The 26,990-nt window shown below is 41.9% G+C and overlaps 1 protein-coding gene across 6 annotated transcripts; it reads right to left on the bottom strand.

Moving 5' to 3' along the window:
• LRRC45 (leucine rich repeat containing 45) lies at window positions 1–26,985 on the bottom strand. 6 transcript variants are annotated; one of them, XM_060764850.2, is made up of 18 exons: window positions 26,884–26,985; window positions 23,527–23,829; window positions 21,355–21,416; window positions 19,589–19,659; window positions 19,197–19,375; window positions 16,359–16,487; window positions 15,262–15,374; window positions 12,603–12,661; window positions 11,092–11,169; window positions 10,238–10,373; window positions 8,306–8,383; window positions 7,929–8,040; window positions 7,759–7,829; window positions 7,150–7,242; window positions 6,839–6,931; window positions 5,246–5,419; window positions 4,754–4,901; window positions 1–2,451 (listed from the first exon to the last, which is right to left on the bottom strand). In XM_060764850.2, exons 2-18 carry the CDS (start codon window positions 23,762–23,764, stop codon window positions 2,255–2,257), a joined length of 2,031 nt encoding a protein of 676 aa, XP_060620833.1. In that variant the 5' UTR covers window positions 23,765–23,829; window positions 26,884–26,985; the 3' UTR covers window positions 1–2,254. The 6 variants fall into 6 exon arrangements, with proteins under 6 accessions (XP_060620833.1, XP_060620831.1, XP_060620832.1 ...); XM_060764848.2 differs by lacking the exon at window positions 26,884–26,985 and adding an exon at window positions 24,056–24,097; XM_060764849.2 differs by lacking the exon at window positions 26,884–26,985 and adding an exon at window positions 24,030–24,094.
• Between the last annotated feature and the right edge of the window lie 5 nt (window positions 26,986–26,990).

Here is a 26,990-nt window from a genome sequence, read left to right as displayed (position 1 = left end):
AGAAGTAGTAAGCATTTCAAGTTCCACCTTATGGAAGAAATACCACATTTTTTAATCTTTAATAGATATAGTGAGAAGTACAACATTTCACAGTTATGTCCCAGAAGGAAATCAGACACTGATAATGCAAGATCAAGTGTCCTGCCTTGATCTTTGGGAAACCTCTCTGCTCAACAAGCATTAGGAAAAGGGTTCTTGATATAGGAGACCCATTCCCTGCTCCCATTTGCATTAGAAGCTTCTTTGGATTTGAAAAGAAAGAGGCTCCTTTATCAATATTCATTTCAGGCAAAACAGATGATAAACTGAACTGAATTTTCTGGCAAGTAGATGATTTTTTTTTCCATGTCAGGAACGACTTGAGAAACTACAAGTTGCTTCTAGTGTGAGAGAACAGGACTTCTGCAAGGACATTGTCCAAAGGACGCCATGATGTTTTACCATCCTGTGGGAGGCTTCTATCATGTCCCCACATGGGAAGCTTGAACTGACAGATGGGAGCACACCCTGCTTCCTGGATTCGAACCACCTTTCGGTCAGCAGTTCTGCTGGCACTATTAAGATATTGGCTCAGGACTTTGGATTTCAGACCAACTCTTGTTATCAAGTAGTTGATAACAGGAATCAAACTAGGAAATAAATCTATACAGCCCATCTACAGCCAAGGTGTAACTGGGTCGTTATATTTCATGCATTTGTTTTGCATATCTATTTGCTTACTTTCTACCAGTCTGGCTTCACTCAGTAGTGTTTTAATATATTTCTGTTTTCCCTTGGAAGGGAAGTTGGGGTTTCTGAGACTGAAATTAGTCCCCTTGTGCTTTCCCATGCCAATTTTGGTACAGATCTCAAATGGATAAAGCTTTTCCTCATGCAATGAAAAAAAATCAGAATTCATTATTCCTCAGATCTGTATTTAATCATACTAGAGTACATCCACCCTTTTGTTTGAGGAAACCAGTGATCCATAGCTTAGGAGCAGGGCTTTGCCTCCTCCAAATTAAGAAATGGAGGTCAGGGCAACACAATAGATAGCCACACAATGTTTCATTTTCTTAATTTAAATGGAAGAGATTAGACATTTTATATACTGCTGGATCAAATATAGGTAAACATTTCATATTTACACTTATGCACATAAATACACTTTTAAAGCATAAATGTTAGTTAATCATTGAACTTAGGCAAAGTAAAAAAACATTTTCACACTGATTTCAAAGCTGGAGTTAAGAAATACATTCTTAATGCATGTAATTTTTATGCTTCTAGGGAGAGAGGGCAGCAAAATCAGGGTGATTTGTAGTTCAATCTAGCTCTTAGGACAAGGTGCTGTTCTGTTGTCAATGGGAGGAAGTACAGTGACTGTTTTCATTACCAAGACTAAGAAGGCTCCATGGGTGAATTAGGCCGAAGCCCCTACTGGGACTCTCAATCTGAAACTGCTTTTAGGCCAAAGAGGTAATGCACTCATGGCAGAGGCATGCTCGCTATAAAGACACTTTTCGGAAAGCTTTAGCAATAGTGCTGTTCCTGAGGATGGAAGACAAATGGCTTATTCTGCTAAAAGGCCTAGTAGTTTAGGATCATGATATATCAAGCAGATCCTCCTTGCAGCCTCATCCTTTTATAACAAAGGCAGCCAACTGCTAGCCCTCCAAAATCTGCTTTTGGATTGTGATTCCCATAGCCATTCTGGGTAGGGCTGGTGGAAGACGTTAGCCAAAAACACCTGGAGGCTTACGGTTGCCTTTGCAATTACATGTTGGAAGCAGGGTACTTATTTCATATGTCATCTTACACAGTCCCTCTGGAACAGGATGGCTGGGCATGAGAAATAGTGACATCATTTAAGAAGCCAACTCACACACTGCTATTGAGACAATGAAAGTGCTGAGCAGACTGAATCCTCCCCCCCCCCCCCCCCAAACACAATCAAACCTGAGCAAGTCAGGTGAACATTATCTTCATGGCTTAGGCAAACAGGCTTTTTGTGAATTCAAAAATTAAGGGATGGCTTTACTCCTGTGGGCTTGCAACATGGTTTGCAGGTTTAAACAAGATTAGGCTTTGGTGCACGATAGTGAATTGGCTTTTAAAGCAAATTTAGTGAGGTCTCAGGCACAGCACCAGGTAGCTCTTGCGTGATCCCCAGAGTCAAAAGGGAGTCAGAATCCATGATGCTCACATGGCCCCGCAGCCTGGATACAATTAGCATTCTGTGATTCCGTTCCTTAAGATTTCTCATGATTCCTGCTCAGTTTTTGGGGACTCCTGTGCTCAGGGGGGAACCCTGGACATAGGTCATAATAGCATTCTGAAGAAAGCTGGCTCGCTGGGCTTCCTCCTCCCTCATTCTTGAGATCTCTGCCTCCCGAACCCGCAGCTTCTCCTGCAAGCTTGAGATTTCACCCACTTTGTCCAGCAGCGCCTCCCGGTGGTTACTGGACAGCACTGTGCAAAGAAGAATGAAATATTATAGTGTTTTTAGACTTTTGTGGTACCAGCATAGTGAAACATGGGGAAGAGTGTTTTTTACAGCAGTAAGAGAAAACCAGCCCCCCCCCCCCCCCCGGTGCTGCAGCGGGTTAAACCACTGAGCTGCTGAACTTGCTGACTGAAAGGTTGGCGGTTGGAATATGAGGAGCGGGGTGAGCTCCCACTGTTAGGCCCAGCTTCTACCAACATAGCACTTCAAAAGCATGCAAATGTTAGTAGATGAATAGGTACCGCTTCTGTGGGAAAGTAATGGCGCTCTAGGCAATAATGGTGTCCACATGACCTTGGAGGTGTCTACGGACAATGCCGGCTCTTCGGCTTAGAAATTAAAATGAGCACCACCACCCAGAGTCGAACACGACTAGACTTAATGTCAGGGGAAACCTTTACCTTTACTAAGAGAAAACCACAACACCCCTTTTGCCCTTCTGCTCCCCAGTTTAGAATACATCTAGGTTTATTCTTAGCCTAAAAGAGAGTTGGGGAATAGGCAACCTTTCAGATGCTATTGAAATGAAAACTACCACCAGCCATAGCAAGCACGACCAGTGGCAAAGGATCATGGTTGTCACAATTCAGCATACTGGGGGCAGGCTCATGTCCCCCGTGTTTCACTTAAAAGGAGAATAGCAAAGCAGGTAAATTTGAGAATTGGTTTCTTTTCTTGCTTACAAGCCCAGGTGAGTCTTTTAAAATACTACTGACCACACTATAAGAAAAGATTCAAAGCACAATCAGTGGGTCTTACTCTCAGTAAATGTGCCATTAGATTGGGGCCAATTTATTTGAAAGTTTGTCCATTCCTTGATGAATCTTTCCAAAAGTTTATATATATTCCATCACCAGAGAGACCACAGTGGTGAATATGCAAAACAGGACTTTTACTGAAGCAACATCTCAGATGGGAAAATCCCTCCTAAGGGAGTTCCATCCTTATTGAGCTCCAGCAGAAACTCAGAACTGAGTCATCTGGCTTTTGGCGCTTTAAGGAAAAAAAATCTGTGTTTTATTCTTAAAATAATCTCTTTTTAAGTAATGTTTCACATGTTTAGGGTTTTATATTGGGAAAAAGCTGATATATTAATTAATTAATTAATTTTAGAAATAGTATGCTTTTAGAATGCTTTAGAGAACAGACTCTATCAGACTCTCAGAACAGAGAGATGCTTTAGACTTGGGACTGTTAAGAAAGATGCCCTGGGTTATCTACACAGAAACTACTTCAAATCCTATTTGTAACTGGATTGATATGCAAAGTGCATATATGCTGGATACATGAAATTTGTGAGTAAACCAACTATGTTATTTTAATGAAGACTACTTTATTTTTCGTTTCTTGGGAGCATGATTTAAACCAAGATGTTTTAAAGGAGAGTAGATGTTTTTGGGGCAACTGAAATAACACTTCTGAAACTCTGCTGTGTGTGTGTGCTTTTTTGTGCATTGACATATCTTTGTTCCCCAACAGTTCAAAGAGATATCTAGGTATATCAGTTTAACAGCTGAGAAACCTAATTGCCTTGCATGAATGCTAGTGGATATTTACCACTATGGAGAAGGTTGACTCAAGCAAGCTTTTAATTCTTCTCGGAGAGATTCCTGGTTTTCCGAAAAGATTATGAATGCCATTTTCCAAAAGGTTACAAAAATTTCAATTTCTCAAAATAACTTGTGTGGATTAGATTAATAAGTTCTCTCCTACCCAAGAGAACACCTCTCTAGGAATCTCTAGGTCTTCCAGGATGACTCTTTGATCAAATTCTGGTCTGGTGAACCACAGAGTTGCTCTGGAGAACTCTGAGATCCCTGGAGAGCTGTTCCTATGGTTATATGCATAACCACTGCAGCCTACCAGGTAGAGAGAAAGGTCACATTCAATTACCAATAGTAAGGCTACAGGGCATAAGAAGTGATGCGGGGGGGGGGGGGGGGTAAAGGCATTGCCCCTCCCTCCAATAAAATGCTGGGTCAAAATGAAAATTTCCTTCAATCCCCAACTTTCTAGCATTGATCGAACATTCTTTACACCTTGCATACTCCCTTTTCTTGGGAGGCTCTGGTGAAATCCATACCCCATTTCCCCTTATTCTAATATATTTAATATAAATAATGGAGAAATGCACTACTAGAAGCTGTTTTGTTGGAGGGTTAACTCTACTCACAGCACGTCCAGAGAGAGGAGGCAAAACTGGCCCATGAGTCCACCAAAGCCTCACACGAAATAGAAATCTATTTCCCTGCTCAACATGACTTTTACCTTTCATCTGTCGCTCTAGGGCCGCAATCTTCTCTCGCATTCCCTCCTGTGCTGTCCTCTCGGCCTCCAGGTGCCCAATCTGCTCCTGCAGCTCCACTCGCACTTTGTTGACCTCCGTTACTTTCTCCTGTTCTTTGTTGCTCAGCTCCTGCCATCCACAACACACAGGGAGGGAACAAAGCCATCAGTGGCCACCAACTGAGTAGGGTGGTGAAGCTGCTCTGTCTTGACCCATTTTCTAAATTACTCTACCATTTTCTGCTATTTCAGAATTAAAAAAAATCTGTGCCCATATGCATACCTGAGCTTATGTGTGCATGGAAACAGAATTATTTAATATTTAATCCTAGACATGTTGATTCAGAATTATGCTCCACTGAATTCAATGGAACTTTCTTGCAGCTAATTGAGGATGGGATTGGTGCTGAGTCCCGGTGCTGGGTCCCCTTGTTTTGGAGTACGTTCTTCCCTTTCAAGCCAGCCTCCCTTTACCTGCTGAAGCTCTTCCACCCGCCTTCTGAGTCCTTCCACCTGCAGGCTGAGCTGGCTCTCCTTCGCGTGGGCCTCAGACACGGCTTGTTTCTGCTGCAAACAGTAATTCTGAGCCTCATCACGGGACTGCATCATCAGCCTAAGCTTCTCCTCCAGATGCTCCAAGCGCTGTTGCTGCAAATTGCAGAGCTTTAGTTCTTGAAATCTTATTTATTGTTAATTAGTTATATACTTTATCTGACAATCTCAGAGCAGCAAAAAGGAAAGGAAAGGAAGGAAGAGGGAAAAGACAATCACGACAACATAAAATAAAACCAGAAATCTTAGTTGATTCAATATAGAACTGCCAAAGGGGGGGGGGGGAAGCTTGCGGAAGGGCTACTCTAACCACCAATCTGTCAAAACTAACATCGTAGTGTTTGAATATCATGGGACAGTGATATTCACACTGTTCCCATCCCACATTTCATGGTCAGCAGTCTGCCTGGTCTGGTTCAGCTACTGCCTGCGAGAGGTCTTCAGCAGAAACAGAAATTCCCAGGATTTTCAGCAAACTCAGGCCCCTTCTACACTGCCATATAAAATCCAGATGATCTGCTTTGAATTGGTTTATGTGGCAGTGTAGACTCATATAATCCAGATCAGATAATGTGGAATGTCTGCTTTGATAATCTGGATTACATGACAGTGTAGAAGGGACCTCAGAAAGGGTTAATCATATCTCATCCTTTGTAAGAAGAGAAGTATCATAGGCTTCAGTAATTAGAGCTGGAGGCTCATTGAGACAAGTTCCAGCTGAGACCTCTAAATAAAGAAGGCTCTGTGGAATGGCTCTGGGGAGCAGACATTGTATTCTGAATCTGGATTCTGGTTTTACTGCCCTTTGGTCTGTACTCCCAGCTTTTGACTTCTGGAATCTGAATTTGGCTTTGTTTGCAAGAACTCCTGGTATTTGACTTTTGGACTGTGATCCAAAACAACAAGCTACTGTTGTCGTTTCCTGGCTGAACCCTGACTCTGCTACTTTTCAGATGCTCAGCTTTTCGGACCTTGGATTGTGACCCTGGCTATCGTTTTTTTCTTCACCTCACTCTGTTATTCCCCAGTGTGACTTTGGCTAATTGAACTCTGAACTCAGCTTGGCCCACTCTTATTGGTTTGTGTTTGTATTTCTATTTTTTTCGGCTGAACTTTCAAGGACTTAAGAATGTGGGTTTCTTTATTAACTAACTCTGGTCTTTGGCACATCCTCAGCCCTGATATTGGGACTCATTGCACAACACACATGACTTGATTCCTGCTAGCATGGGTGGGGAAACATAATGATATGGCATGAAGTATGCTGTATTACATCAGTGGTTTTCAACCTGTGGGTCCGCATATATTCTGGCCTTCAACTCCCAGAAATCCTACCAGCTGGTAAACTGGCTGGGATTTCTGGGAGTTGTAGGCCAAAACACCTGGGGACCCACCGGTTGAGAACCACTGTATTACATGTTTTGGATAAAGAGGCAAAAACGACATCCCCAACAACAGCTCTGAATTTCTGACAACACATAGATCAATCTCTTTGAACTGTCCAGCTGCATTTACCTCTTCCAATCTGGCTTGGTTCTTGGCTTTGATGAGCTCTTCCTCAACTTGGCCCCGCTCTACAAGGGCAGTTGCTTTCACTCGGCTCAATTCCTAGTTACAAAACAGAAGAACAGCACATGACAATCCAGGCCGTAAGAAATGAATGGAATAGGCTTTCCACTCAATCTAGTACAATAAGATTCACACAATCCTAGAAACATCAGGAAACAGGAATTGCATACATTCTTTTCAGAAAACTAAAATTAGGCAAAAAGCAGCTCATGAGGTAGCATGATCTCCTAAGGCAAAACTATTTCTGTCCCACTCACCTCCTCTAGCCCTATACGAGTGGCCTCCAGCCGCTGGATTCGTTCTTGCAGGGCATGCTCACTTGCCTCCATATGGTGTGTCATATGGTCTACCTGCATGACAAGGAGAAACTTAGCAATGTCCTCCAAAAATTGATGGCTTCATTCCTTCATCTCAAAGTAATTTTGACCTCCGTAGAATAAACAGAGCACTGGGACACCAGGGATGGGGAGGTTCACCCACGGGGTAAATCTGGACCTTTGGGATCCCAGTCTGACCTCTGGGCTTCTTCAGATGATCACCTCCCTTCCCCATGAGACTACTGTTTGTGGGTTTTCCACTTTTGCAAACTCCTAAATCCCTACTGTAAACACTTGAAGTGCTTTTTCTAAGTCCTAGTTATTGAGTCAGAGCTTTGAATTCAGTATTTTCCACTGCACCACTCTGAACTTGACCCCATCCAGGAGTAGAATGTAGCCTCCCCAAATATCTCTAAAATTGAATTTGGCTCTAAGGCTCTGTACTTGCTTTTCACCAATGGTTTAGAGGAGTGTTCCTCCCATTTTGGTGCTAGTTTGCTCCCTCATATGCAGAAGAGTCTGTTAAGGTCACCATGGCCTTTTCTTTACCTCCTTCAACCGAAGAGCCTCTGCATCCTCCAGGACCTGCTTGAACCTCCTCTTCTCCATCTCCAGGCGCTCTGGGGGAAAAAAGGAAAAGCGATGATCAGAGAGATGCCGTTCCTTTCCCAGAGTGTCTAGGCTCCAGTTTTTCAAGAAAAACTTTCAGCCATGCTCACCTTCAGCCTGTACAGCCCGAAGTTTCATTTCTGCTGTTGTGTGGGTTAGGTCTTCCTTTACCTGGAACAGCTGCTCCTGCTGTGTTTTGCATCTTCTTTCTAGCTCAGTTACCTAGAAAGAAGCTGCTCTTGTGATACAGAGACAAAGTGAAAGCTCTGTATCTATAAACCCCAGAGAAAGGGCACTCTCCTACATCTTTTGGTCTACAACCTTCATCAACCCAAGCCAGGATAGCCAGTGGGGATTATAGTTTCACATGTGTGGAATAGGCTGGTGTAGAATCATTCAGTCAATACTTGTAAGAGGTTAAACTGGGCTGAGGAGAAGAATAATCTCAAATCAATTAAAATAGGAGAAACCTGAACCCTTCTCCTACCTCGTTCCTGAGCAGGAGGTTTTTCTCACTGGCTGTTGAAAGTTCATGCTGAAGTTTTGCCTCTCGATCAGCGGAATCCTGCAAAGTCAGAAAGTGGCAGCCATTAGTGTCTCTGGTTCATCCGCACTCTTCATCTTTCTTACATTAAGGATGGGGAAGCTATTTCACCCTGAGGGATGAATTTAACTTTAGAAAGTTTCTTGAGAGCTTCATCACGTGTGATTGAAAGCCTCACAATACTTTACTCTACAGCTCTCACTGCTTTAGTACATGAAGTACATGAAGAAGGGGGAACAACTCTCTGAGGAAAGTTAGTGAGCCCAATTAACCTCCAGAGCCAGAAGGAGCATTGTTTCTACTCTTCAATCTCCCTTCTTCTTTAAAAATTAAAACCGGAATATATACAGCAGTCAGCTGGTGGCAATGGAGAGAGGGAAAAAACAATAACAACAACAACAACAACAACAACAACACTTTATATTCTGCCCTTCTTACCCCAAAGGGGATTCAGGGTGGATCACAGTACACATACATGACAAACATTCAATGCCATTTTGTATAGACAAGGTAGAGACAGATAGAACAGGAGGAGGTGTGTTGTTTCAACTCAGTGTCCAGATTTTTGATGCCATGGAAGGTTGGGCTCGAATCCAGCCACAGGTGGTGCTGTCGCTCCATCCTCTATGACGAAGAGCCATCAGGACTTCCTTTTGGTAGCCCAGCATTTTCTGATCTTCTTTCTTTATGGAATTGTAAAACACCTACCCCGCTTTTAGCAGTACCTAATTTCTCTAATTACAGCTAAAGCTGTTTTTGACCTGTTTAGGTCAACAGTAAACTGGGCTGTCAGTCAGCAGCTCACGCTGACCTGGGGCTTCCAACTTGCAACCTTTTGGTTGTAGATCTATAATTGCTGGTGAAAAACCCACTAATAAAGAGGAGTGGTGATAATATAGAATTAACTAGAGAGTGCATAAGCATGGAAAAGTGAGGCAACTTTCATCCCAAACACCCCACACCTCTTAGTGATCTTTTAATGTTAGAAGCTACACAAAATATATGAAAGTGTCTTTTTGTTCTGCATAGGAATGTAGCAAGAAATCTGTGAAAAAATCCCAAGGGCAATTATTATTTGTATAGGTAAGTCAATATTTTTGTTTGAAAAAGAGAGAAAAAATCATCTGCAAGAATATTAACGTCAAGTGACAGGATATTCTCACATATTCTCACCAAATATATGCAATGAAGTTGGCCCCGAATTCGATGCAGATTACTCAGATCAACTGTACCTTGAATATTACTACTTCCCACGTGATAGTTGTTCTATTTCATTACTTTGCTTTATCAAGCACATTTTTTTTTCATTAGTAAAAAACTGTATTTGTCACGTTTGAACATGGAAATCTCACATGTTGAATTCCTGCAAGTTTTTCCTGATATTTTGCTGGCTAGTTAAAATACTTGCTTTATTTTTTGGTGGAAAAGAACCCTTTGAATAGATAATGAGCCTAGAGAGGACGTGTACTGACACATCATTAACCATCATCAAAGTTTGGATCTAGCTTCACTGCCTGTGTCTCTTTATGACAAAACAATACCAAACATGCAATTGAAATTCTAACAAAAAAGGCTTCCTCTACATGAATAGAAGTTCACTTTTTTAATGATAAGAATTATGTCATGGGGGGGGGGGAGGGGGGAGGTAGTTCAGGATTTCAGAGATGTTTAGGTAGAGCATGGTCAAAAACAGGTTGGGAAGCACTGTTCTAAGGCCTTAGATACAGTTTGAGCATTGCCTACCAAACCATCTCTGCCCTCATTAGTTTTGGGCTTCTTCTCTCAGAAAAAAGCTCTTACTCCTAGACTTCATGCAGGGTCAAAGATCTCCCTCACAATCACACACGGTCCAAGGATTGCATCACTCCCACCTACCTTCTTGTGTTGCTGCAACTCCTTGGCCTGCTTTTCCACCAGCTCCGCCTGCTCCTGCTTGGCTGTGCTCAGCAACTCTCCCAGGTTGCACACCTTCTGCTCTGACAGAGCCAAAGCCGCCTCAGTCATCTGGAGCCTGCAAGGCAGAAAGGGTCTCATCAGCCATTGTAAAGACAGCACCAAAGCCTCAGTGGGCTTGCTGTGTATGAACACAAGGGGATGGGGTGCAGCAAGACAAAACCAACTTCTGAAGAAATGTGGTTGGAATCGGATGCTGAAGGAGCTAAAAGGTAAAGACTGCCCTTCATCTGTCCTTCTGGGACATGAGAGAAGCCTCCCACAAGGATGGTAAACCATCAAAACATCTGGGCATCCCTGGGTCAATTCCTTGCAGACTGCCAATTCTCTTGCACCAGAAGCGACTTGCAGTTTCTCAAAAATGTGTCCTTCTGTCTTTAAAAGGCTCATGTTGGGATTGGGAATGGGTATAGTTGTGTATATGTGCACAGTGGGAAGAAACTACCTTCTTAACAGGTGACAGATTCTCTTTGGCTGGAGTTTTTAAAATAAAGGTTGGATTACTGTCTTCAGGGATTATCATCATCATCATCATCATTTGTTTTTTGTATTCTTACAGTGTCAGGAGGAGTTGAACTAGATGACATTTAGGATCCCTTCCAACATTATGAGTCACCATTCTCCTGCCACAACTCCTTGTTAATTTGAAATACAAGGCTGAGCAATGCCCACAATCCCTTCAGACTAGAAATCTATTATCAGATTATCTTGAAAATGATATCACGGTTTCTTTAACCATTTGCCCAACTTGCTTTAGAAGTCCTGCTCCTCCTTACTTTGCATTTAAAGAGTTCATCACAGACTGTCGCTCATTCAGGGCCTCCTGTAGCTGCCCAACTCGTGCTGTTGATACCCTGAAGGGAAAGCAGAGGACAAATTTCAGAGAGAAGACCAACCAACTACAAACACATATCATGTCAAGGCCAGTTGTTCAGATAGCAAAGTTGTGACAAAAGTGACATTAAACTGGGTAAAATGAGACAAATACAACAAATGGGGAAAAGGACTTTAAAATAATTGAGCATTTATTACTTATCTTAAGCAGCCCAACAGGTATCACAGTTACCACTATGACATATCCTCTTGGTCTATTATACGTTGCCTTTAGCTTCTGTGATTCATTATGTCAAAAATCTAATCAACAAAGATGCTGAGTTAGATTTGATGGTATCATTTCCCCGATGGGGCTGTTTTAGCTAGTGGACCTAGGAGGGGAGTGATTCATTCCTTTCCTCTGTGGATATCACATGCCCTCAAAATCTGCTCCAGATGACTGAGAAACCCTTCAACACAAGATTTGAGATAGCAAGGAGGGTGCAGGAAAAGGAGAGACGATGAAAGCTTATGCATGCTAACCAGTTTCTGCATCCATTTCCAAACCCATTTCACAACAACAACAACAACAACAACAACAACAATAGTAGTAGTAGTAGTAAGCTTTAAACTTCCATGTACTAGTGTTATCTCTGGAGCAGTCACTATAAACTATGGACAAATATTGTATATATTCATGTATAAGTTGACTTCACATGTAAGTTGAGGTCTGTTTTGGGGGGCAAAATTATGGATTTTGATATGGCCCCTGGACAAGTCAAGGATCATTCCACAGAGAAAAATTACAATTTTCATGTCTTCTCCATTAATCTTCTGGAAGTTGTACTGAAATATGATTAATACTGTTTGGCTCCATGCCTGGTATTGTTCATAATCTTATATTTTGACATCAGACATGTTTTACTGCCATGTTTTATTGGTTTGAACCACAGAATGAAGAATGCTGAGCCAAGCTAGATCATATCTTTGCAACTATGACAGTACTGCTTTGACTTAGGACCTCTTCACATGGGACTAAAACAGCCCTCTTTTGCCAGTGTTGGCCAGGCTTGGACAGGGACTGCTGAGTGTCATCAGACGACAGCCCTGCCCTTATTCTTCCGAAAGTGGAGGGGAAGCGCTGGAAGGGAAGGAAAGTATGTTTTGGGTAATTCTGACAGAGCTACCTGCACTTTCCTCCTTTTTCCTCCATATGATGGGGAAAAGGGCAACAGGGCAATGTGTGTTGCCATGCGTTACTGCACTTTCTCCCATCTGATGAGGACACGGTGCCAACACACCCTGTTCCGTCCCCACTGTATGATGGAAGGAGGAGGGAGGGCACGCAGGGCGCCAAAAGCTCCTCTGTGCACCTTTACTTTTGCCAGCAACTGACGACATAACAGCACAGCCCCAAAGGGTCATGTGAAGAGTCCTTAGACAAGGAGGACATCGTATGTTGCCTTTAACTCACCTGCTGCTGCGAGTTATCTCCTCTCGTTGTTTGTCAATAGTGTCCATCAGACCCAGGAACTGAAAGACAGAAATGCAAAATTAACACTACACTAGGAGTCCTCAAACTTTTAAACAGAGGGCCAGGTCACAGTCCTCAAACAGTTGGAAGGCCGGATTATAATTTGAAAAAAATTGAATAAATTCCTATGCACACTGTACATATCTTATTTGTAGTGTAAAAAAAACCACTTTAAAACAATACAATAATTAAAATGAAGAACACTTTTAACAAATATAAACTTATTAGTATTTCAATGGGAAGTGTGGGCCAGGTTTTGGCTGATGAGATAGGATTGTTGTTGTTGTTGTTGTGTGCTTTCAGACTTAGGTTGATCCTAAGCGAGGACCGGGTAAATGACCTTGGAGGGCCATATCTGGCCCTCGGGCCTTAGCACTACACACTTAAAATACATGCACTCTTATCTTTGCGCTGGGGCAGCATCACCATTAGCTAAAACATAGCAAAACTCAGCAGAGAAGAGATATATGAGATCTTCACAGCTGTGTCCTAATAAACACAAGAGAGATATATAGAGATGCCCCCTCGTGTTAACCTGGCATTAAATCTGTAAGGAAAGTTGGATTAACTAGTCAGCTATGTGGTTGAGCAGAGGCTTGGGTCCCTGTCTGCCCAGTTCATGCCAAAACCTTCTGCACTACACTGTCCATTAGAGAAATATTTGTGGTCACAAAGATCAAGATGAAACAGCATCGTGCAAACTCTGTCAAGGAAAGAGAGATGATTCCTTAGTAAAAATAGCTATTGGCAGGAAGCATTTCACTTTCTTAGGATTCTTACAGAGGAGGCGTATGTGTCGAGAGGATATGGTACTAGTTGATGTTGCTTTCCTCCCCAACCCCCACTTTCTTAATGGCATTTTGCTGTGACCTCGCTGCTAGCTAGCCATAGCCTGAAGTTACTTTAAGTCACTGATACCTTATAGGATGACAGTACTGGGGAATTTTATCAACCAGCCCTCCTTTGAACATCAACTTAGTACTGAAACCAAGCTTGGCTTGGCTTGGGGCTGCTGGCTTCTCTGCTGACGCTCTACTTTAGACTCTGTTTCACCTGGGCTCTAGTGGGGAATTTTGTTTTTCAGAGGTTTTTGTGTGTGAAGACTTCTCTTCATTTTCTTGCTGACTCGTGTTTATTACTGGTGACATCACTGATGGCCTTGATTAGAATGACAGCAAGGTTGATTTGCACTGAGCTTAGCAAACTATACTATTTAATTGATGAGGCTCCACAATAATTCTAATTAGTTTTAAACGTTTTAAATGGTTAATATTTATTTATATTTTATTTCTTATTATGCTTTGTGTGATTTTTGTTTTGTATGTTATGTTAAATGAGATTTGATTTGTACTGCATTATATTGTGAGCCGCTTTGGGTTCCGTTAGGGAGAAAAGTGGGATATATATAAAGATGTATTATTACTATTACTGTTATTATTATTATTCCCTAGCACTAATTGTAACATGTTATCAGCAACTTCCAGTGGGTTTCTTAGTATTTCAAAGACATATCAAAATAAAATTTCCCAATGTCTTCCTTCCTTCTTTTTTGCTTTGTAATAGTGATTTAGCATATCAGCAAAATGGCACTTTTGCACTATAATTCTATTTAAAAAATTAAACAATTTAAAGAAGAGAAAAAATGCCCTTCAAACCATATAACCATCTCAACAAGCAATGCCTTGCTTAAATGGGAGGAAACCCTTGACAAAACGTAGCATGGAACCAAGAAATTGCAACAAACAATTTCCACAAAGGAACAGAATGAGTGAATGTAGAGGCCACAACAAAAAAGAAAACCTGGCAAAACTCAATGTGTTACTTTGAGACCAAGCTGCCAGGGTCTTTAGCTAGACTAATGCAGGTCTTTTGGGGAGGCCAAACTGGCCAGATTTTGGGGAACCAGAAGGCTTTTACTGCTTTAGATTTCAGCTCTGCTCCCTGGATGTAGGAGTCGAGACAGAAGGTTTCACAAGAACAATCCTTGGTACAGAAGACAAGAGTAATAAGGTTTCCTTCCTCTGCTAGTAATAGCTTGCCATCAGCTCTTAAGGGGAAAATAAAGGTACAAACTATTAGAAAGACTGAATGTGAGTAATGACCATATAGTTGCATTCTCCAACTGGTTTATTTCTACAGAACAGCAGGTGCTAATGGTCAGTAGGGAGGAAAGGATCCCATAACAAAAGAGGTAAGGAAGGAAGGAGTAAGACAAGCCAACAAGGGAAGATTACCTGAGACCCCTGCTCTAGTTGCTTTACTCCTCTTATATCTCATAGTGTCTCCTACCTTAACTGACTATTAGGAAAGATAATTAGGGTAGATTTTTAAAAATTATTTTGGCAACTGTTTTTTTATCTTACTTGAGGGCTGCATCTTGAAAGACTTTAAAAATAGTTCCAATTAATTAAATAATAAATGATTCCATCCACCCATGATAAAGTATCAGAGGCATTGTCTGGCCACACAGCAGCAGTGAGGCGGGGCACTTCAGGAGGCAGCAATGGCCTGCCAGGTACTTCAGGATAATCACATGGGCACCAAGGACATGCTGCTGGAGAAGCTCTGCCTACACCCATAAAAGTGTTAAGTAACCAACCTGTTTCGCTTTCTCTTCCTTCAAGCTCAACACCTCTTTGCTCAGCACTTGCGTCATGTTACGACTCTTGTAGAGGATACTTTGACGTTCTTGGTTATGATCCATGGCTTGATCTGAGCCAGACAGTGAGAGAGAGACAAGCAACACTGAAATTCCACCAAATTCTATATATTCCATGGGACTGTAATACCAGCAGTGAACAGTCAGATATTCCTCTGGTTAACTCTGATAACTCATATGTCTCCTCATCACTGACAACTTTTTAATTTGTCCTCTACTTTTCAACATGTGGTTTGTAATAAATAAATAAATAAATAATTTGTAGACCGCCCTATCTCCCTGAAGGGTCTCAGAGCGGTTTCCAAAATATATGGCAAACATTCAATGCCAAATGAGAAGAAATATAAACAAATTACATCAAAACAGAACATATCAAACAAGATAAACAGCCTAATTTTAAACGGAATGACAAACAAAATTAACCAAAGATAAAACTTATCATAACCCCAACAGAGATAATTTATCACAGGCTAAAACATGTAAAACTATAGCTAAAACCTTATAAAGTAAACCACAGATTAGGCTGCTTTATACAGTGACATTCCACTACAAGTAGACCATAAAGACCATATTCCTTTCCCATTGACTATGACTGGATTGACGATTTGGCTTAGGAAACTGTAATGATGATGTTTTTACTGTACTGTGTTGTACTATTTTAATATGTAATGATTTGCACTTGTTGTTCTTTTATATGATTGTACTTTATATATGCTGTAAACCGACCTGAGTCCCTCGTCAAGGTTGAGATGGCCAGTATAGAAAACCTCTAAATAAATAAATAAATAAATAAATACATTGTTGCTCCTCAATATATAGTTTTCACTCTAAAAATGCTTCAGAATACCACCACGTGCACACTTCAAACCCTACAATATATATTCCCAACTTCAGAATCTCTTTTGAAAATCTTGCTTCCATTTTATTTAGTTTCATACTGGAGAACTACATGTCCACTCAATTGCACAGATAAGCAGGCCTGGCATAATGACTAAATTGAGAACGCAAAGTACGCAGGGGCTGGCACAGTTGCTCACCCACAGCCTTCAGAATGTCGCTGGGGACATTGTTCCCGGCCAGTTCCAGTTGTCGTAGTGCCCGGTTGCTATGCAGGCAATTCAGGAGTGCCCGGCCTCCCAGTAGCCCAATGTTATTCCAACGTAGATCTAAGTGAGAAGCAAAAGCATTGCACGTGATACAGGCTGCCAATATAACACTAGGACTGCTTTTCTCAAGTTTTGGAATGTCAGGAGTTGAATCTGGGCTGCCTTTGGAGACTGGCATTACAGAGTCAATTTAGAGAAATCTTTAACTTTGAAGAATTGGGTTTAAGGAAGGAAATGGAAAACTAATTTCCTGCAAGATTTTCTCTCATCTGGATTTCATCTGGACTTGATGGAGAAAGGAACTGTAACAGTTCTTCATTTAGGTGCCTTCTTTTAGCGAAAAATTAAGAATGTTAATTTTAGGAGTACTGATTTTAGGGGCACTTAGGCACACCTTACACTTAAGTGCTCTCAATATTGGGCTAAAAAGTGGTTTAAATAAATTGCAGATAACAAAACCCACCTGGCAAGAAGATTAGAGGAATAAAAGACAGAAGGATCATGGGGAATCACCAGAGTATGCATGTGAATAGACATTTTGCACACCAACACCAAGATTTCTGTCCTTACAAATCCTTGCAATAGAACAGAAGCAGGGATCGATTTCTTCCCTGTTTATGTATATATTAAGAACAATAGCAACAGCAACAACACAGGAAATGCTTGAATTACATTTAGATAATACAGAATCATATGATCTATGATCCACCTTGGAGGCTAGTGCGACTGATGGGGACGAGAGACGGGCCCTTCTCAGTGGTGGCCCCTCGTCTATGGAACTCCCTTCTCAGTGAAATTAGATTGCCCTCCTCTCTCCTGGCCTTGAGAAAAAAACCCTAAAAACATGGCTCTGAGATCAGGCTTTTGGTCAATCATGGGAGCAAGGCAATAAGAGATTATAAATTAATTTAATCACAACCTGAACTGGCCTTGGAATATGACTTGGATTATGTGGTTTTAATTGTTGTTTTGTGCTATGTTTTAATTGGTTGGTTTTAATGTTTTGTTTATCCATCACTGTATGTATACATTGATTGTGGCCTTTGTAAGGCTGCCTTGAGTCTCCTTTGGGGTTGAGAAAGGGGGGATACAAGTATGGTAAATAAATAAATAAATATGTGCAAGACTGACATTATTACTTCATAGGACCAAATGTTTTCACAAGTCAGAGAACACACTGCCTAATAAGCATGAGCAATCCATGGTTCTAATCTAAATGGTTCTAAAGTACTTACAAAACTGAAGTTCTAGTAGTGAAAACTAGGGGGCGCTGGTGCTTTGCTTCTACAGTGTTGCTAAAGTTCTGGTGGTAAAAATTTCAGAACTCTTAACAAAAAATTCAAAATTTCATTATAAATGGAAGTTCCTAATTGGTTCTATGATTTTAAAAAATCGCCAATAATGAAATAATGAATTTTTGAAAATTTTGTTAAGAGTTCTGAAATTTTCACCACCAGAAGTTTAGCAACACTGTAGAAACAAAGCACCAGCGCCCCCTAGTTTTCACCACTAGAACTTTAGTTTTGTAAGTACTTTAGAACCCTTTTGAACCATGGATTGCCCATGCCTACTGCCTACAGGTAGCCCCCCAATTGTTTATGTAGCCCTCCAAGTGCTGTACTTCTGGCACCACTGCAACTGCACTGCCATACCACAGTCACTTCCACAAAAACCTGTTCCTCTCCCCTGCTTTGCAGCTCCCCCATGCCGTTTCCCTAGAAAGGCTTCATTCTGAAGCAGTAGCCACTATGTCTTGCTTCCTTCTTGTTTCAGATGGGACATGCTACAAAAAAGTCTGCAATCTTGCAGTGTTCTGTGATGCAGGAAGGTATTCTAACATGCTCCTGTACCATAGGCTCTGAAATTACCAAGAAATAATAGAAGGGGAAACATAGTGGTAGCAAAACTGGCAACACAGTGATCTCCAGTCAGGAGTTATGCTGATATACTATCCTAGAAATTTGGCTTCATCTCTCCTGGCATTCAGAGTTCAGTTTGAAAAGCAGATTGGCGTTATGATACCTCAGAGCCGAGGTATCATAACGGTCTGAACGTTGGACTAAGATTTTGGGGACCAGGGTTTGATTCACCTCTCAGCCATGGAAACCCATTGGGTGCCCTTGAGCAAGTCACATACTCTCTGCCCCAGGAAAAAAAAAAACCTATTATTGATTCCTCTTAGGGTTCCCAGATTTTCAAAACTATTCAAAGGCACACAACAGCAACAACAACATTCAGAGTTAGATTATCATGTGAGAAGAGCACCTCCCCAAGCACTGCTTAGAGAAACAGAAAAAAGGAAAGCCAGAAAATTCAGCAGTTGAGAACACCCTGGCAAAAACATGAGTTTTGTGCTTTCAGCTGCTCTTGTTTAGTGGGCTAATGTAGTAAAATATTATTTTTGTGGGCTACAGCTTCAGCCCAACAAAATAATTTTTCTAAATTCTGGAAAATATATACAGTAATATTTTGCTACCGTGATACAATGAAGGACAGTTGATAAGTTTTCCTAATAAATCAGGATTTGCTAGGCTTGCTAAACAGGCCAATTTTCCTTTTAATTAAGTACTTTCTGGAGAGTCCACTGTAAACACTGCATGTTGTTGCAAACAGATTTGTGTAAATGTCTAACAGAGTCAGCAGATGGCGTTCAAAAACCTTTCACTGTTGACAATTTTTTTTCATGACCTCACCAATTACCTAAAGGGACCTCATTTGGGGTCTGGGCCCACAGTTTTAGAAGCCCTGGCTCAGAGTGTCTAGTCTTACCCAGCTCCTGCAGGGTGGAATTGCTTTTCAGAGCCATGGCCAGCTCTCCTGCCCCCTGGTGGTTGATCTGGTTATTGCGCACATCCAAGCGCTGGAGGTGACCATTGGCTGCCAGGCCTTCGCAGAACACAGCAAAGCTTTCTTCCCATATACCCAGGTTGTTCCACTCCAAAGTGAGACTATCAAGTACAAAAGGCAAACAGCCCACATTAAAGGCAGAATCAAGCTAGGAAGAAGTATGGAAAACTCACATATCCTCACAAAAAGGATAAAACATGAATCCTCTTTCATGTTCTGTACCACTTTTGCATATGCACGTACATACACTATTACCACAACTAAAATCCAAAAGCAGCCTACACCTTATTGCAAATCTCCCTGTTATAGCTCACCTTTTGATAGACTTGTTTTGCCGGAGCAATTTCCCCAGAGTCTCTGCTCCTACAGCTCGAAGGTTGTTTCCCTGCAAAGAACCAGTCCCGATCAGTATCTGCTGGAAAAGTCTGGCAGTTCTACCCATCTGCAGAGCTTGGAAAGACTATTTTTATAGCCTCCACAATACTCTAACAGTGGTTCTCAACCTGGGGTCCCCAGATGTTTTTGGCCTACAACTCCCAGAAAACCCAGCCAGTTTACCAGCTGTTAGGATTTCTGGAAGGCCAAAAACATCTGGGGACTCCAGGTTGAGAACCACTGCGCCAGGTAAAATGATTCCAGGGATGATAATCGAAATAATGAATCTTCCAAGCTCTCACAGCCTCTAAAGATACTTGTCATAGATGCCGGTGAAACGTCAGGAGAAAATGCTTCTGGAACATGGCCATACAGTCCAGAAAACATACAACAACCCAGTAATTCCGGCCATGAAAGCTTTCAACAATACTTTCAAGGTCTGACCTGCTGCAAATCTGTTTACTGAGGAAGACCTCAGTATATCTACACTATAAATGTGAGGCTGACTTAATTAATTTTTTATATCATGACCTTGTTCTATGAACCTTGAGAATCAGAAACTTATAGAAATGACATTTTTATCCTCCTCACATAAGGTAATTATACTTCAGGTAAAATTTTGGTTATGTATTTTAATTTTTGAAGTATTGTTTTGTGGTTTATTTTCTTTACATCACCTTCATCATTTTGTGAACAGAGAGGCAGAACAGATTTTTAATAATAAATATACAAATTCTCAGGATTCCTTTAGGGAGGAAACCACGTCAGGTAAACTGTGCTGCAAATCTATAACACCAAATAATTGATACACACCTACTTGTGCAAATATAAAAAAAGCTAGTTTCATAATAGTGCCTATTTCTGCAAGTGTGAAGACTAGAAACATCCCCTGAGCTGGGATTCTCAAAACTGCAACAGGTTTTGAAGACTTCATTGAAATGTCTTTTCATGGCCTAAAGCAGAGGTGGAGTACTTGTGGTTCATGAACTGCATGTGGCTCTATAGCTGTTTTGTTCCCTGCCAAATCATCCCTTTTAATTTTATGCCCCCAAATGCCACTAGCCCAGTCATGGGCAAATTTTGGCCCACCAGGTGTTTTGGACTTCAAGTCCCACAATTCCTAACAGGCTGTTAAGAATTGTGGGAGTTTAAAGTCCAAAACACCTGGAGGACTGAAGTTTGCCCATGCTTGCATTAGCCTGTATTAGCCTTTAAACAGGAAGTGACTTACGAGTGCATCTACAATGTAGAATGAATGCAGTTTGACCATTCTTGCCCTGGCTAAGAGCTATGGAATCATGGGATTTGTAGTTTGGCGAGGCACCAGCAATCTTTGGCAGAGAAGACTTAAAACTACAATCCCCATGGTTCCATAGCATTCAGCTATAGCAGTAAAGTTGGACTCCACTTTAACTCAATGCTATGGAATTGTGGGGACTGTAGTTTTACAAGAACTCTATCCTTCTCTGCTAAAGAGTGCTGGTGCCTCATCAAACCACTACTCTCATGATTCCACAGCACTGAGTAATAGCAGTTAAAGTGGTGTCAAGCTGCATTAAATTAACAGTGTAGATGCACCCTAAGAAGGAAATCACAATGAGCTTTCTACTGACAATTCCTCAGCCCAGCCTGGTTATCTGTTTCCAAAAGCTAAAGTTTCATTGTAGACTATGCTTTTATGTTTCAAGTGGGTCAGCAGACTTACCTTCAGATCCAAAGATTTCACAACAGAGTTAGCACAAAGACCATGGAGTAACAGCTTAGCTCCTGCAAGAGAAAAGGAAGGCTAGTGCATTCTTGTACCTGGAAGATCAATACTTTACTCCTAATACACAAAGTGATATTTAGGGTAAAACACAAAGAATAATTTCTTGATAGGAGATCAGTTGATGTTTAAGGTGCTACAATTCTTCTTTTGTCACTTATTATACATGAACTAAGAATGTTACTCACCGTGAATTATTCCTAGTGGTGGTGTGTAGTCTTGAAGTGAGTGGGGCAATGAATCAGTTCTATATATTAATTCAAATTTTAAAGGAACTGTGGGATCGTCTTCTCCTTGGATACTTCCTCTAAAATTCAGATGAAACCTAAAACTAATTCACCACTCCACTGACACGGGAGTCAAATGCTGCTACTGTTGATCCGTGATGAATTCTTATTAAGTTTTGCCTTATTTTAGGAATCCAGTTGCATCTACACTATCCGATATTCCAGGATTAGATCCTGCAGCAACACCAGAGGTACTCCAAGTGGCCAGCTACTGGTCAAAGGACATTTAATCAACTACCAAGCTTGCAAACTTTGTGTTTTGTTTGTTTGTTTGTTAAAAATGCAATGCAACTGTCTGGTCTGCCCCTGACATGATAAATAAATAAATCCCAGATTATCTGCTTATTCCAGATTATCTGGCAGTGTAGACTCATATAATCCAGTACACAGCAGACCATCTGAGAGATCATTTCCTGGGATATAGGGCAGTGTAGATCCAGCTTTTGAGAAGCCCATTTGCACAACCCTCTAAAACATACCCTGTAGGATGCCAAACTGAAGGTAAAAGTCAGCAATTAAATGAGGAGTAAGAAGCCCAGAGGATAAAAGAACATGAACGGATGCTTTCACTACCACAGGGTGCATCCACACTATAGAATTAATGCCGTTAGATGCCATTTTAACTGCCATGGCTCAGTGCTATGGAATCCTGGGAGTTGTAGTTTGGTGAGGCACTAGCACTCTTTGGTAGAAAAGGCTAAAGACTTTGTTAAATTGCAACTCCTATGATTCCATAGCATCAATTAATGACAGTTGAGGTGGCGTCAACTACATTAATTCTAAAGTGCAGAATGCATCCTCTGTCCTTCAGTGTCATGTAGATGCCGTTCCACATCGTAATCCTGCTAGTCCGCAGGCAGAAAATTTGCCAAATGTAGATCTTCAAGCCAAGCAATTGTAACTCTGGGCAAGCGGAGTCTTCTTGCATTTTTGTAGTGTGGTCCTGTGCATTTTACTAACCTAAATGAGATTTTCTACAGTTAAAAGTAAAGGTAAAGGTTTCCCTTTGACATTGAGTCTAGTCTTGTCCGACTCTGGGAGGTGGTAATCATCTCAATTTCTAAACCAAAAGAGCCGGCACTGTCTATAGATGCCTCCGAGGTCATGTGGCCGGTAACGGCGCATGGGGCACCGTTACCTACCCACAGAAGTGGTACCTATTGATATATTCATATTTGCATGTTTTTTTAACTGCTAGGTTGGCAGAAGCTGGGGCTAACAGCAGGAGCTCACCCAACTCCCTGAATTCAAACCACCAACCTTTTAGTCAGCAAGTTTAGCAGCTCTGCAGTATACCGCTCTGAATTTAAAAAGCATAGTTAATTGTAGGGCGGATGCCGTTTTAGATGCCAAACACCAGAAAGCTACATAGCATCAAAAACAATCTTATTGAAAAAAAGGGAGAAGAACATGAAACAAACTCACAAATGACCTTGGGTGCAGCGACACTGTAGAATTAGTGTAGAATTAGTCTGACATCACTTTAAAGTGCCACAGCTCAATGTTACAGAATTATAGGAGTTGAAATTTGGTGAGACTCCAGCACTCTTTGGCACAGAAGGCTCAAGACCTTGTAAAACTACAACTCTACAGCATTCTGCCATTACAATTAAAGCAATGTCAAACTACATTCACTTTACAGCAGGCACAGGCAAACTTTGGCCCTCTGAGTGTTTTGGACTTCAACTCCCACAATTCCTAACAGCCTACAGGTCCCATTACTGAGCTATGGCAGGGTGTTAAACTGCGTGAATTCTACTGTGCATGTGCCCCCTCAGTGCCCAGGAAACCACATTGAGGGCTTCCTGAAGAGGTGAAGCCTCACCTTCTTCGCTCAGCATGCAGTCGCTCAAGGCTATCTCTGTGAACTGGAGCTCATCCTGCAAAAGCTTGCCCAGGGCACCACAGGTGTCCACCGAAAGGCTGTGTGTGGCAAAATCCAAGCGGTTCCTACTCGTTGCTTGCTCCAGGTGCTGCAGGATGCTCTCCTGGGGCTCCCCGCCACTCTCTTTGCACAGCCGAGTGTAGGACCGACGGAGGTCTTGCATCTCTGTGGCAGGCATCAGCAGGACTCAGGCCCCCCAGGCAGAGGAGGGGTTCAGGGGGTGCCAAGGCAGCAGCGGGGAGCCTGGGGAACAGCAACAGCTGGAGGTTAATGCTCTCATGACACACACTGCTGCATAGTTTCCTTTGGGCAACCAGACTTCAAGATTGCAAGGAAACTACACAGGAGGGCAGCAGTAAGGGGAATGCAAACTATCATAGAAGCCCATAGAAGCCCCACAGCCCAGACCAAGGCAAGCAGTCAGTTTTGTTTCTGGTGCTCACCAAGGTGGCTAGAAATACAGCCTCACCCGTTAACTGCCTGTTCCACCCTGGGTTACTAGGGAAAATGGAGCATGACGGGTATTGTATTTCAAGTCCTGCTCTCTTCAAAACTGGTGCATGGGAAACAAAGGCATGCTGGGAACTGTAGTTCAGAGACATGCCTGAGCATTCCTTGGACAGCCCTTCTTTCTGACGCCTTCTCATTTTACACATTAAAAAAAGGGGGGAGGGGAGTAAATGACCAGAACAGGACAAAGGAAAATGGGAAAAGAAGCAGGGCAACATGCAGACTTGCATGGATTTAAGATTTGGCATAGAATACACAGGAGTCTAATTTCATCATTTAACAAAATAGGAATTGCTAGTAATATCAATTGGAGACAGGGAAGACCAGGACCCACTTTTGAACATATGAAGTGGAAATGTCTATTAATTGCTGTTGAATGTTGTAATTAATAAAAGCCAGGGTAGTGCAGTGGTTTGTGCCAGACTCAGATTCAGGAAAATAAGGTTTGAATCCCTTCTTGGCCATGGAAACCCACTGGCTGACCTTATGCAGGTCACACTCTTTCAGGCTTGATCTATACTGCCATATAATTAAGTTTCTGAATCCAGAGTATTTGCTAGGAGCTAGATTATATGAGTCTACACTGCCATATAATCCAATTCAAAGCAAACAATCAGGATTCAGAAACTGGATTATATCCAGTGTAGATGGGGCCTCATCCTCAGAGGATGATGGCAAACCTGCTCTTAATAAATGACTTGAAAGAACATCACAATATCTGGCTCTAGAAAGCAAAAGATGCTGTGGGTGGAATTTGGGGGGTGGTGGGAATAGTTTTTAATGGTAATTTTAACTGTATTTTATTGCATTTTAATTTGTATGTTTCATGACACAGAGATGTAATTGTTTTTAATTTTTTATATTCATATTTAAACATTGTATTGCATTGTATCATGTTTGTTGTTAGTGACCTTGAGTCCCTATGTCGGGAGAAAGGTGGGATAAAAATAAAGCCCATAAGCAAGTGAATATAAACAAAGTGATTTTTTTCAAAGCAGGTAGATATCCGAAATTTAGAGAAAGAAAATACTATGAAATGTCCTTACTCCACGCTTCTATTAACCTTCTTCCTCTCAAGAGGATTTACATCAAGGCCATCCTGTGAAATGATTGCACTTTTTGAGTGCCAGGAGGCCTACAAGTTGGCACAAACTAGACATGATCCGGTAGTATGGAATTGCTTTTGAGTTCCACACTGAAACACTGGCCTTAAGCACAACATCATAGGGAATATCCTGGGATCTGAAGAGCCCGGGCCCTTCCACACAGCCCTATATCTCGGAATATCAAGGCAGAAAATCCCACAATATCTGCTTTGAATTGGGTTATCTGAGTCAACACTCAGTCCCCTTCCACACAGCTTAATAAAATCTCAAACATTATCTGCTTTGAACTGGAATATATGGCTGTGTGGACCCAGATAACCCAGTTAAAAGCAGATATTGTGACATTATCTGCCTTGATGTTCTGGGTTACATGGTTGTGTGGAAGGGCCCTAGGAGCCACAGTCCCTCCTAAGACCTTTTCCATGGATGTCAACTTAAGGTGCCTCAGGACCCTTCCACACAGCCCTATATCCCAGAATATCAAGGCAGAAAATCCCACATTATCTGCTTTGAACTGGGTTATCTGAGGGCCCTTCCACACAGCCCTATATCCCAGAGTATCAAGGCAGAAAATCTCACATTATCTGCTTTGAACTGGGTTATCTGAGGGCCCTTCCACACAGCCCTATATCCCAAAATATTATGGCTGAAAATCACACATTCTCTGAGTGTGGACTCAGATAACCCAGTTCAAAGCAGATATTATGGGATTTTCAGCCTTTTTATTCTGGCATATAGAGCTGTGTAGAACACTCAGATAATGTGTAATTTTCTGTCTTGATGTTCTGGGATATAGGGCTGTGTGGAAGGGCCCTCAGTCTACACCAGGGGTCCTCAAATTTTTTAAACAGAAGGACAGCTCACAGTCCCTCAAATTATTGGAGGGCTAGATTATAATTTGGAAAAAAAACATGAATGGGTTCCTAAGCACACTGCACGTATCTTATTTGTTGTGCAAAAACACTTTAAAACAATACAATAATTAAAATGAAGAACAATTTTAACAAATATAAAATTATTAGTATTTCAATGGGACGTGTGGGCCTGCTTTCAGCTGATGACATAGGATTGTTGTTGTTGTTGTGCTTTCAAGTCGTTTCAGACTTAGATTGACCCTGAGTGAGGGCCGGGTGAATGACGTTGGAGGGCCGTATCCAGCCCTCGGGCCTTAGTTTGAGGACCCCTGGTCTATACTGTAGAATGGACACAGTTTGACATCACTTTATCTGCCAGGGCGAGTTGTACTCTCACAATGTCAAAGAGGCCTGGTGCTTCATCAAACTACAACTCCCAGGATTCCATAGTACTGAACCATAGCACTTAAAGCGGCATCAGACTGCGTTCCTTCTGCAGTGTAGCCATACCAAAAGAGAATGAGACATCCTTCCTGAACCAGTGGTTCTCAACCTGTGCGTCTCCAGGTGTTTTGGCCTACAACTCCCAGAAATCCCAGCCAGTTTACCAGCTGTTAGGGTTTCTGGGAGTTGAAGGCCAAAACATCTGGGAACGCACAGGTTGAGAACCACCGTTCCTGAACTATGGACTCGACTTGTGGCTCTCTTGGACGCTTCTGCTTGCTCCCCTGCTGCAAAATGCTAAGTTCACTTTGTCTTTTGAATTGAATTGTTTTCTTCGTCCCCCAAATGCATGGCTTTTAGTTGAAGTCTCTGGCTTCATTTACCTCCTGAGCCAGAACACTCGGGGAGGGAGGATGAGTCGAAGGGGAGGCAGGGAAGCGAAGGCAACCTCTTCCGCCCTCAAGTGTCCAGCGGGGAGGCTTGTACCGGA

Source organism: Anolis sagrei, chromosome 2, assembly GCF_037176765.1.
Source record: "Anolis sagrei isolate rAnoSag1 chromosome 2, rAnoSag1.mat, whole genome shotgun sequence".
NCBI lineage: Eukaryota > Metazoa > Chordata > Lepidosauria > Squamata > Dactyloidae > Anolis > Anolis sagrei.
This window is presented reverse-complemented; position numbering and strand designations above follow the sequence as displayed.

What these genes read in the sequence shown, in the direction of transcription:
- LRRC45 (XM_060764850.2), bottom strand. Translation starts at nt 23,764, where the DNA reads ATGCCTGCCACAGAGATGCAAGACCTCCGTCGGTCCTACACTCGGCTG. An exon ending in AGTTGCAGCAACACAAGAAG is followed by an intron (nt 8,384 to 10,237) that starts GTAGGTGGGAGT and finishes CTGACTTTGCAG; the next exon opens with GATTCCGCTGATCGAGAGGC. An exon ending in CCTAGAGCGACAGATGAAAG is followed by an intron (nt 2,452 to 4,753) that starts GTAAAAGTCATG and finishes TTCTTTGCACAG; the next exon opens with TGCTGTCCAGTAACCACCGG.